Genomic DNA, 13,163 nt, shown 5'->3' on the forward strand with positions numbered 1-13,163 from the left:
ATATACAGTTAACACACACACAGCCATCAAATCCGCCACTGCACCTACTTCCAGCCCATCTGATTTCTTGTAAACGGTTTGGACTGGGAGGAAATCCCTCCTGCCTTCCTATCTGATTGGCCCCGCCGCCTGAACTTTGCTAAGATGTTTGGCAGTCCGCGGTGTCAATGAGCTGACAGTTGTCAAACATAAGCCCCGCCTTCTTACGAGTTCATAAACGCACAGTTCAGCTCAAACCGAGATGGAACGGCATTGATTGTCAGACAATTAAAGGACAGGAGATACGAAACCAGGAGAGAAAACGCGAGCACTGGAGTTTGGTAACAGACCTCTGTTAATCATACCTGGCGCAGAGCTGCTCTGGGATGATGCAAGGGTGAGGATGCACTTTCAATGCTGCATTACAAACTCTTTTTCACAATAGTTTAAACATGATATGTTGTTTCTGAGTAACTTGTCTCATGATTTAGGACGAATTCAATTCGTTTGTTACCAGGTAATTATTCTCTGATGGGTTAAAATGTTGCTATTGCAGGATTGGCATGGTCGATAAAAACAACACTGGTATGCGCCGTCTCAAACAGTGGCTCATTGACCAGATTGATAGCGATCAGTATCCAGGCTTGGTGTGGGATGATGAGCAGAAAGTGACTTTTCGGATTCCCTGGAAACACGCCGGGAAACAGGACTACAACCAGGAGGTGGACGCTTCGATCTTCAAAGTACGACGATTCTGGCACAGTTTATGATGCTGCATTTATTAATTTTCATGTAGCAGTTCTACTTGACAATATACAATCGCAATACTTAGCTACAATGTAGCCAAGGGTAAAAGAATACAGATTAGGTTTGGGGACACTCTGGAGGTTTGTAGCAAGTTAGTCCAGTTACCAAACTGTAGGCGGATATAGACATCTTTATGCACGCCAATTTGCTTCATTGACTTTGAGGCCGGTCTGTATCAAGGGACCTGAGCTCAGTTTAGATATTGTCAGATGTTTTTCGAGGAATGAGATTCGCTGAAAGACAAAACTGTCGGGGCACAATTTGAATTCGAAAAATGTAAATTATAAGGTATTTTTCCGAGGAGTTGAGAAAGCTAACCTTTTTACAGATATTACTTTAGTGAAGGGGTATCTCAATTAGTAATGAAAGCTAACTTCTCAGTTGTGTAGAAAATAGTGGCAACTTTTGCTTCATTCGCTACCATGACCAATATTTTCTTGCTCATTATCTTGCAGTAGCCTTTCCAGTTGCAGTAAGGTTAGACACTTAGGTTCTGCAGTTGCAGTTAGTTTAGGGATTTAGCTGTTGCAATGAAAACAAAATCATTTTACGAAAAAAATGTAGAGACCAAGAAGCTGGATGTAAGATGTATTTATGACTGAAGGTGAAAGTATTTTTAAAAATATTTATTTAGTTTGATGGGAGGGATTATTTACCCAAGTTGAGCATGCTTTTAATGACAATATTATCAAGTCCAAGGGACAGAACCAGCTACAGATCCAAAACACAAAGAATTGCAGATGCAGGAACATGAACAGAAACAAATTGCTGGAGAACTTCAGCAAGTCTGGCAGCATGTGTGAAGAGAAGGCAGAAATAAGGCTTTGAGTCTTGTAAATCTTTTTCTGAACTGAAAACCCTAGCTATAGATCTCTTTATTTGCGTCTGGAAATCGGACTGTGGAAGTATTTGGAAATTTCGCTGAGTGACAAGAGCAGAGAACTGAACATTTCCAGTTGAATATAACACATTATTAAGTGGCAGTTAGGGCAAAGTTTTGGCAGCTGAACAAAGGTTTAATCTGAAGTTCAGTTGTGCATCAACATCCATTGAGGTAGTATGTTTAGATTAAGGGCACTGTAACTCTTTAAGCACAAAGTTTCTTAATGTCTAGATTTTGTTTTGCTTCTGTTGAATTTTATTTTAAAAACCATTTGATTTGGTGCAACTGTCAAGTGGAACACTTAAAGTTGTAAAATATATATATTTAGAAGGTGAATATAACATAATGTATTTTTATTGGAAAAGAAGTAATTGAAATATCTACCTAACATCCAAGATGCAAATTTCCCCTTGCCTTTGTCTGCCTTGTCACTCGGACTATTGTGAAACTTAAGAAGACTTGGACAGAATTGTTTTGTTTTTAGAGAACAATAAAAGCAAGAACATAGCTGATTGTTATAAAATATCTCACAAATACAGGTGTAAGTGGGAAGGCATCTTATTATTTTATCACCTTTTTAACACTTGGATTAAAACAGCCAAAACCAAGCCTGTTCTTTAACTGGAGGCTGAAAAGGAAGTTGCAGTTCTATTGACTGGAGATTAACTGTTAGCAGAAATCAGAGATGTGAGAGGTCACCACTTTAATGGCTTCCAGTACAAGAATAATTCATAGTGCACCAATTAGTTTGTTGAGACTTGCTACTAACTTATGCTTGGTTTATATGTTACATGGCACTTATAGGCTTGGGCTATTTTCAAAGGAAAATATAAAGAAGGTGAGAAAGCAGAGCCTGCCACATGGAAGACAAGACTTCGTTGTGCGCTCAACAAAAGTCCAGACTTTGAAGAAGTAACTGACCGTTCACAGCTTGACATCTCTGAACCATATAAGGTTTATCGAATTGTTCCTGAAGGACAGCAAAAATGTGAGCATAAGTTATTCAGCAGCTTTGGCAGATTATGTACACTGTGTTCTACCATCTGATTCACCCATGTACTTTTGTAAATTTAGATTCAGTGATTTCAGCCATGTTTGTTCTTGTACTGTCTGAAAGCGCAAGATACATTTTGATGAGTTGCTCCATCTCAAAGTCTTGAGTTTTCCTTGGTTTCTTGGCTGACCTACTAGCCTGCCATGCATTTCTGATATTTTCTGTTTTTCTGTTTTCTTTTACTTTTTCTTAAAGATTTGATTCATAAGACATTGGTTGGGTGCTTGGGATATAAAAGGTTGTTGAGAAATCGCTCTTTTCAATATTATGTTGGGTTTGGGAGAAATAGAAATATGAGCGCAGCACGGTGACTCAGTGACGAGCACGGCTGCGTTATAGCACCAGGAACCTAGGTTTGATTCCAGCCTCCAGTGATTCTGCAAACTCCACACAGCCATGGGTTTCCTCCCACAGTCACAAATATGTGCAGGTTAGGCAGATTGACTATGTTAAATTGCCCATAGTGCCCAGCGATGTGCAGACTAGGTGGATTAGCCATGGGAACTGTGGGGTGTGTCTGGGTAGGATGCTCTTTGGAGGATTGGTGTTTACTTGATGTGCCAAATGGCCTGTTTCCAAGCTGTAGGAATTCTATGATTACCAGATTTCGTCAGGTGGAATTAGATTGATTACTTCTTTGAATAAATGTTTTTAACTCTTCTGTCAAAGTTTGGGGATGACTTGAAAATAAGTTGCTTTGGTTTCATTTAGGTCTATTGTACTTTCAATATGTTCATTATATGAATATTAGTAACACGTCAAATTTATTTTGTTGGGAATCATAGCAGCAGAGAGAGAACTTTGGTATGAGTGTATTACGCAGCATATGATAGTATATATATCATATATCAAGACATTGCTTGTTGAAATTGTGCAGCTTTTTAGGAAATTATGGCCATGACTTCAGGCAGGAGGAGAGTATTAGGTTATCCAACCTCCTCGTTTAACTTTGATGCAATGTCAAGCTGACAAAATGAAGCAGATCACAATCAGCTTTGGCATTCTGCTGACGCAAAGGAATCAAATAACTTTTGGTTAATACAGCTCTGTTCTTTTGAAATAAAGTGGTAGATTAATTATGCTTGGACAGCAATATACGCAATTAAAAATATCTTCAAAAAACTGAATCAAAATAAGATCGGCTTATAAATTTTGTACAGGAATTGGTTTGATCTAAGAGGAAGATGGGGAATAATTGATCTGTTTGAGGAGCTTAATGAGCCCCCGCAGATAGCTGAGACAATTTCCTGAATTGCAATCTTTAGTATTCCAGGGCATGGTTTTTGATAGGGCAGCCAGATAATGATGAAAAAAAAAACAAAGAACTGCCGAAGGTGGAAATCACAAATGAAAACAGAATTTGCTGGGGAAACTCAGCAGGTCTGGCAGCATCTGTAGAGAGAAAGCAGAGTTAACGTTTCAGGTCCACTGACCCTTCTCCAGAACTGATTGTAAAAGTCTGGTACATATGCTAATGCTGATGTGGAGGTGCCAGTGTTGGACTGGGGTGGACAAAGTCAGAAGTCACATGACACCAAGCTATAGTCCAACAGGTTTATTTGAAATCACAAATGCCTTCATCTGATGAAGGAGCAGCACTCCAAATTTCAAGTAAACCTGTTGGACTGTAACCTGGTGTTGTGTGACTTCTGACTTTATGCTAAAGGTGGGATTGGGGGGAACACGATAGGAATAAATGATAAGTAGAAGTGGAGCCCAAGGAAAGAGAAAAACAGTGAGCAGACAAAGAAATGGATAAAGGCCATCTTGGGCAAACGAATAGCTGCTAATGGGGACAATTAGTGGCTGACAATGAGTTATTTCTGGCAGTAGTGTGATGGGTTTGAGGTAGGGACATTGGAGAAGAATCTCAAGCCTTAAACTTGCTGAAGTTGATATTGAGTCCAGAAGGCTACAGGGTACCCAAGGGTATAGTTGTTGTCTCTACAAAGGGGAGACAAAGTGCAGACTAGACATACTGTCCACTGAAATGCCCCTGAGTTTCTGGTTGCCTGCTACTTCAACACACCACCATGTTCCCTGGCCAGCATCACTGTCTCGGGCTTGCTGCAGTGCTCCAGTGAAGTTCAGCACAAGCTGGAAAAACAGCACCTCATTTCCCACTTGGGGACTCTGAAACCTTCTAGACTCAATCGCGTGTTCATAATTTTAGGGCCTGAGCACCTTCTTCCATGTCCTTACCTCAACCTCACAACCCCTTGTTATCAATGGACTGCTACCACAAACAGCCCATTGTCAGCCACTAATGGCCCCCATCAGCAGCTACTCATTTTCTCAGGCTGACCTTTACCCCCTCCTTTGTTTGCCCAACTGCTTTTATTTCTCTAGGCATCATCGCCACCTTTCGTTCACTCAACCACCCCCACTCCATCTTTAGCATAAATAACAACCTTTTTACAGAAAAAAGGTGGATTTGCAAGAAAGGGACTATCTTCTCATTAAATGTGCCCGGTAAACCTGCCCTGGACAGTAAATATAGACGCATTTCTATAAACAAGTCCTTTCTGGTACTAGTACGGATACTATCACTTTGACAAATTACTTGCATTGAATTAACATATCCTAGAATAGTGACTGAATGTTGTGTCCAGTTCATTGTATTGACTGAATGGATTTTAAACTTTCTAAAACAGGTAAATTTGGCAGTAACTCCAATGAACAAGGTGATGTCACTGATATGGATTGCAGCCCCCCTGGATCCGATGAGCTTATGAAGGATGTAAGTGACTGTGTTCCTTTTACCACTTTGTTATGGTTTAAGCATGTGATAAAATGGTTAAAGTTAGTTGCTTCCGTACCTGTAGGTCTAAATAAGTTGCAATGCAAACATGGATGTAAAATGAAGAGTTCAGTACCTTCTTTTGTTTGATCATTCTGTGCATAAAGAAGGAATTTATATTTGTGTATGGCCTTATATATCTCTGATATTCTAAGTCTTCACTCTCCAATGAATAACATTCCAAACGACAGTCACATTTACTGTATGGATATATTTAACAATCAATTTGAATATGATCAGGTCACACAAGTAGCTGATGAAATATATGATTGTTTAGCCCAGTTCATATTAGTATTAACTGTGAAAGCATGTTAGTAACACTTGGGAGACCCTATTGTTCTTGGAAGCTGCTTACCTGATGATTTGATGATTGAACATTGTAGCTGAAGGTCGGCATGGTTCTCAAATCTACAGAAGTATTGACGTATTGTCTAGCACAAAGTAAATGTTCAAAGTGAAAGACAACAATGGTCTCTCTTAGTTAAAACTTTGTAGTTTTATGAACACAGACTTTATTTCAATTTTCTACTCTCATTCTTTGAAGGCATTAACTCTTGCTAAGGTATGATTGCCCTGAACTAATTTGTAATCCAAGTGTTCATTTTCATGTGCAAGTCAGTTTAATGGTTATGGTATAGCATCATAGCGCAGGCTGATCAGTTCGTATTCTGATGACATTCCATTAAAAGTCACAGAATGAGCAATTCCAGTTTATATTTTCTCTTCCTTTTCCAATTGTGGCAATCTGACTGAGAGCCCAGAACAGCCAATGTGATATAGATTTAGAATCCTGTCTAGTCCATTATTGTTTTTGTGGCTTTGCTCTAATGAAACAATAAGCCATGAATTAATGAGGAAACTTCTGCTATGACTTTTATATAAACAATAAAACCAGGTACAAATGAAATTATGTTTGTCCTGCATCATTATGCAGACCAGTGCAAGTTTGCGTTAGGAACGGTCAGCATTTGACAAATAGAGACTCAGAGTGAATACATGTTAATGGTATACAAATTACATTGTATAGATAAAGGGCATTGTTTAATTAACTACCGAGAGGGACTATCTTGGTGACCTTGGAGAGGGAGCATATGGTGTCCACTGAAATACTTGAGACCTTCTGTGACCAGTGGACACCACTGGAGCTGGAATACGTAATCAATTCTCATGACCGTACTTCAGTTTAAAGTTTGTCAATTGCATTTTGGCTTTTTCATTTTATTGTCCCTTGTAAAAGGCCTGTCAACTGTTTCTTTAATTTCACTTTATTTCATTTGTCTCGCCAAAATACTATAAAAAAATGACTGTTGGGACACTGGGTTTGTAGCTCGGAAGCAAATACATGCAAAGCCGTGACCTATTTTCAGCGAAAATGTTAGTGTTTAATTTCATTTGTCACCACTTGGCTTGGGACTGATATAACCGTATAGGTTGTTCACAGAGCACTTCTTGCAGTGCCTCTTGTTTCACCTGGACAGCTTGAACATTCATTGTAGCAGCTCATTCGAATGGCACTATGTCTGTGAAAAATCCTGTGGAGACTTGCATGTAGAGGGGCAATAGCCTGATGATATTAAGGAATGACTCGAGAGAAAGGTTTGCCAGAACTATTTTTATGAACATGAACCTCTCCCCTCTAAAATAAATGCCACCACCGCTGCCATGTCCTGTTTCTGTCCCAATCTAATCCTGGAAAGGATTAAACAATTTTAATTTTTTTTAACTAGTGTCCATTTTTGGTTTGTTTCATTTAAGTAATAAAGAAAACTCTCTTCTTGCACCAGCAATTATATACCAGGGGGAGCGGCATGACAATTCAGTGGTTAGCACAGCTGCTGTACCGCACTAGGAACCTGGGTTCAATTCCAGCCTCGGGTGATTGTCCGTGTGGAGTTTGCATATTCTCCCCCTGTCTGTGTGGCTTTCCTCCAGGTGCTCTGGTTTACTTCCACAATCCAAAGATGTGCAGGTTACAGTAAATTGCCCATAGTGTCCAGGGATGTGCAGTCTAGGTGGATTAGCTTTAGAAAATTGTGGGATTACTGGGATAGGGTAGGGTGGTGTGTCTGAGTGGGATGGTGTTCGGAGGGTCAATGTAGACTCAATGGGCTGAATGGCCTCCTTCCACCCTGTAGGGAATCTATCATATGAACTTCAGTTCTTCTAATCTTCCTTTTGCTCATGCCCCTAAATAAACTAATTTGCAGGTGGGATTGAAGGCAGATTACTGGCAGCGAGAACAGAAGTGAATGGGTAGGGTGCTGACAGGATGGCCAATTATTTTTATGATAACAGTATGCACATTTCCTTGTTGGTGCTATGGCATTCGGATATAAAAGAGTGAATTTCCTAACAGCAGGAGATTTTTGCCACTATCACTGAGCACTGAAAAGTTTTCAACCTCAGCTAGTGGCGAGGTTAGTGTCCTTGAGTTGTGGTTAACTTGACTTCTCTGGTTTTTTTGCTTACACTTCCAGTTTTTGATAGTCATGCTCATTTGAGCAGGATTGTACACTGGGTGTGGAATCTCAATTTTAGAACTCTGAAGTTGCAAGCATTTCAATAATTATTGCTCGCTGTGCAGGCAGTATTGAAAATGGATGTGATATCAAGCTCAGATTATTTGTGATGATTCGGAGATGCCGGTGTTGGACTGGGGTGTACAAAGTTAAAAATCACACAACACCAGGTTATAGTCCAACAGGTTTAATTGGAAGCACACTAGCTTTCGGAGTGCTACCACCTGATGAAGGAGCGTCGCTCCGAAAGCTAGTGTGCTCCAATTAAACCTGTTGGACTGTAACCTGGTGTTGTGTGATTTTTAAGATTATTTGTGAGCAGTGCAAATCCAGTGTTTTAAAATTAGACTTGTTCATTGTCAATTTTATACTGATTAAAGTGGAAAAATTCATGATCTAAAATACAATATTATGGAAGCAGTTTTGCAGGGAGTGTTGAATTCGAGGCCTGAATATGTATCAGTTTGGTTTTGACTGGGGTACAGTAAACTTTGTTTTTACCAGCACGTTATCAACTGGCACTCTTGATTACCAGCAAAAATTATATACTTTATTTTCCTCAATCTACCACGATGTTCAAGTATTTATGCTGTAAATAAAGTATAACAGTGATGTGCATACTCCCTACATTATGTTTCTATTACTTATTGTGTCATTTTACATTGATTTGAGGAGCTGTTGAGTTTCTACAATTTATTTCTGGTTGATGCAGGTCTCTAGAAAGGCAAGGACTGGTTAGAGATAGTTAGCATGTTTTTGTACATGAGAAATTGTGTCTCATGAACTTGATTGAATTTTTTGAAGAAGTCACAAAGTGGATTGATGAGGCAGAGCAATGGAAGTGATCTATATGGACTTAGTAAAGCGTTCAACAAGATTCCTTATTGTAAATTGGTTAATGAGGTTAGACCATGTGGAATACATGAAGAACAATTATTTCGATACAGAACTGGCTCGAAGGTAGAAGACAGATGGTGGTGGCGGAGGGTTGCTTTTCAGACTGGAGGCCTATGACCAGTGGAGTGCCACAGGGATCAGTGCTAGGTCCACTATTTTTCGTCATTTATATAAATGATTTGGATGTGAACATAGGAGGTATGATTAGTAAGTTTGCAGGTGACACCAAAATTGGAGGTGGAGTGGACAGTGAAGGAGGCTGTCTCTGAGTACAATGGGATCTTGATCACATGGGCCAATGGACTGAGGCGGACAGATGGAGTTGAATTTAGATAATTGTGAGGTGCTGCATCTTGGAAAGGCAAATCAGAGCAGGACTTGGAAATTTAACGGTTAGGTTCTGCAGAGTGTTGCTGAACAAAGAGACCTTGGAGTGCAGGTTCATTGGAAAGTGGAGTAACCGGTCGATAGGATAGTGAAGAAGGCATTTGGTATGCTTCTCTTTATTGGTCAGTGCATTGAGAATATGAGTTGGGAGGTCATGTCGAGGACATTGGTTAGGCCACTGTTGGAATACTGCATGCAATTCTGGTCTCCCTGCTACAGGAAGGATGTTGTGGAACTTGAAAGGGTGCAGAAAAGACTTACAAGTATGTTGCCAGGGTTAGAGGATATGAGCGAAATGGAGAGGCTGAATAGGCTGGGGCTATTTTTCGTGGAGCATTAGAGGCTGAGGGGTGACCTTACAGAGATTTATAAAATCATGAGAGGCATGAATAGGGTAAATAGACAAGGTCTTTTCCCTGGGGTGGGAGAAGACATTAGTTCAACATGAGAGTGGAGGAGAGATTTAAAAGGGACCTAAGGGTCAACTTGTTCACACAGAGGGTGGCGCATGTGTGGAATAAGCTGCCAGAGGAAGTGGTGGAAGCTGGTACAAATACAACATTATGGGTATATGAATAGGAAGGGTTTAGAGGGATATGGGCCAAATGCTGGCAAATGGGGCTAGATTAATTTAGGATATCTGGGTCAGCATAGACAAGTTGGACCAAAGGGTCTGTTTCCGTGCTGCATATCTGTATGACTATGACTCTATGTTGATACTTCGAAGCTTTGCTTGAACAGGGTTTTTTGTCGTTATGTGTACCTCTTGATTATCTGAATATTTGATCACTCTTGGTCCCATAGGTGCTGGTTGTTAAAATGCATGCTGTACCTAGTCATGCATTATAAAGATTGCTGGCCATGTCATAGAGTCATCGAGTCACAGAGATGTACAGCATGAAAACAGACCCAGTGGTCCAACTTGTCCATGCCGACCAGATATCCCAACTCATGTCTAGGCTCGGAATGTATAAGTCACTGAGAGAATGCACCATTGTTGGAATTGTTGCCTATTGAATATGATGTTAAAGCGACTTTGTCCACCTGTTGAGGTGGACAGTAAAGATTTCTGGTGATAATTTAGGAAGAACCTTCAAAGAATAAAGAGAAAAATTGTCCTTGCCAACATTATTCTCTCAACTAATTCCACCAAAAATGTGGATTACCGGATTGTTCATTCATCCCCTTACTCATCAAAGTTTGTGCTACATAATTGTTTAGTTGCCTTTAAATTAGTTCATTCGATATTTATCACACTTTTTCATTCATTCATTGGCTATAGGTGTCTCTGCAATGGCTAGCACTTGTTGCTGATCCCTAATTGTCCTTTAGACTCTGTTGATGAGGCACTGCTGTAGTCCATTTTATATACGGCCATTTAGAGTGCTGTTAGGAAAAGAGTTCCAGGATTTTCAACGAATGAGGGTGAAGAAACAACAGTAGACTTGAAATGCAGGATGGTGTGATGCTTGGAAGGGATCTTGCAAATGGTGGTGGTTCCATGCATCCACTGTTCTCGTCTCTCTAAGTGGTATTGATCACTTGTTTCAAAGGGATTGTGGAAGGAACCTTGGTGAGTTGCTGTGGTACATCTTGTGTACAGTACCCACTACTGCCGCTGTACAGTGGTGAAGAGAATGGATGTTTGTTTAGGTTGTGGAAGCTGATTGAATGGGTTGCTTTGTCCTGGATGTTGTTGAGCTTTTGTTGTATTATGGGAGCCACCTTCTTTAAGACAAGTGGAGAGTTTGCCATCACATTTCTGACTTGTTGATGGTACACAGGCTTCGGGAAGTTAGGACGTGAATTGCTCACCTCTGATCCCCCTGTGTAGCCATAAAGTTTACATGACTAGTCCAGTTTCAGCTTTCAGTCAGAGGCAAACGTACAATGTTGATTGTCTGCACTGGGGAAGCAGAGATGACAATGCCATTGAATGTCCAGGAAGTAGATTCTTTCTTTTTGAATGGTCATTACTTGGTGCTTGTGTGGTGTGAATGTCACCAGCTACTTATCATTCTGAGACTAAAAGTTGTCCATGTCTTGTGTATGGGGACATGGCTTCTTTAGTATTTGAGGAATCATAAAATCCCTACAGTGTGGAAACAGGCCTTTCAGCCCAACAAGTCCACACTGACCCTTCAAAGAGCAACTCACCCAGACCCATTGCAGTCTGACTAATGCATCTAACCTACACATACCTGAACATTATGAGCAATTTAGCATGGCTAATTCAACTAACCTGCACATCTTTGGACTGTGGGAGGAAAGCGGAGCACCTGGAGGAAACCTACGCAGACATGGGGAGAATGTGCAAAATCCACACAGACAGTCACTAGAGGTTGGAATTGAACCTGGCTCCCTGGCACGATGAGTCAGCAGTGCTAACCACTGAGCCACCGTGCCGAATATTACTCAATTCTGTGCAGTCATCACTGAACATCCACAATTCAGACGTTATGGTGGAGGGAGTATAATAAAAGATGCTGGGCTAGCTGATCAGGGAACAATCCTGAGGAACTCCTGCAGTGATATACTGGGACTGGGATGTTTGGCCTCATCAAGGTCAACAGTCTTCCATAGTTTTAGGTATGAATTCGACCAATAGAGAGATTTACTCCTGACTTCCATTGACTTCAATTTTGCACCAGCTTCTAGATGCCAAACTCCATTAAATGCTGCCTTGATTTCAAGAGCAGTAGTTGTTATTTCATTCCCTTGCCCCGCGGTATTCAGCTTTTTCTGTCTATGTTCGGACCGGGCTGTAATGAAGTCCAGAAAGTAAGCTGATGAATGAATGATTTTACTGGCATGTATCTTGCAGTAAGCATACAATAAAATACAGAAATTTCTTGCTATGAATTAGGAACTGTTTTGAATAACTTACAAAAAAGGAAAAGGACAGATAAACGTTAAAGAGAGTCCATCAGTACTGAGCCAGCTATGGAAGTGCCATATGACAGCACGGTGGTGACTTATTCCATCACTTTGCTAATAGACAAGCTTCTGCAAAGTACAACTTTGTAAATGTTAGTCATTGCTTTTCCTTTTCCCAACTTAATTTCCCATTGCATGACACATGGAGCTTAATGACTTTAAAAGGAACATTACTGGATATGATGCATTGATTGAATTCTGACAGAGCAGCCAAATCTCCATTCAGGGGAATCAGGATTGAGGGAAAGGGATAAGTGGACAAAATGTGCAAATATAATGTTTCAAACTTTTCCTTAAGTAATATTTGAATTCACATTATTTATTGTTAAACAACAGGAGCTGACATCTGTTTGTGAATGGAAGTCTAATTGGAGGATAAAACAGACTAGTGTCTGTATAGAATGGTAAACTAGTAACCCATTAAAAAGTTTGGTAAGATAATCATGTGTCTTTTGAAATCCATTTTGCAGGTTATTGTGGATTACAATGGCATAATAAAGAGAAGTCATTCTCCACCACAGGAGGATTGTACAAGTCAACCACAGCAAGATTGGTGGGGACGACAAACCATTGAAGGTAATACAAGCCAACCCTTCCCTTTTTGCAGTTGGGCTAGCCAGCTGCAATCTGATTTATACATTTTTCTGTTTGCTTAGACTTTCAAAAAGGTTTATCACAGGATATGACCCATTAGTAGGATTCTGACAGATCAGAAAGTGGAATAGAATTTCCATTCATGGGAATATTGTCAGCTAGAAGAACAAAAATTTGTAAACTTTGAGCAGTTGCCATTAGAGGGCAGGAAAATTAAGAGAAAGTACTCCTCTACAAACAGTGAAGTAGAAATTGTGAAGATTTCAATTGGAGCTTTCTCTCCCCTTCTTGCATGATGCGAAGCGT

At 40.2% G+C, this 13,163-nt stretch overlaps 1 protein-coding gene across 1 annotated transcript in view; it reads left to right on the forward strand.

Moving 5' to 3' along the window:
• Window positions 1-236: 236 nt before the first annotated feature.
• Window positions 237-13,163, forward strand: part of irf8 (interferon regulatory factor 8) — a 30,228-nt gene continuing 17,301 nt past the window's right edge. The window contains exons 1-5 of the mRNA XM_072595912.1: window positions 237-376; window positions 536-722; window positions 2,474-2,657; window positions 5,378-5,463; window positions 12,734-12,839. Of these exons, the coding sequence (XP_072452013.1) occupies window positions 366-376; window positions 536-722; window positions 2,474-2,657; window positions 5,378-5,463; window positions 12,734-12,839 (574 nt within the window). The 5' untranslated portion in view covers window positions 237-365. The remainder of the gene's footprint in view (window positions 377-535; window positions 723-2,473; window positions 2,658-5,377; window positions 5,464-12,733; window positions 12,840-13,163) is intronic.

Source organism: Chiloscyllium punctatum, chromosome 26, assembly GCF_047496795.1.
Source record: "Chiloscyllium punctatum isolate Juve2018m chromosome 26, sChiPun1.3, whole genome shotgun sequence".
Classification (NCBI taxonomy): domain Eukaryota; kingdom Metazoa; phylum Chordata; class Chondrichthyes; order Orectolobiformes; family Hemiscylliidae; genus Chiloscyllium; species Chiloscyllium punctatum.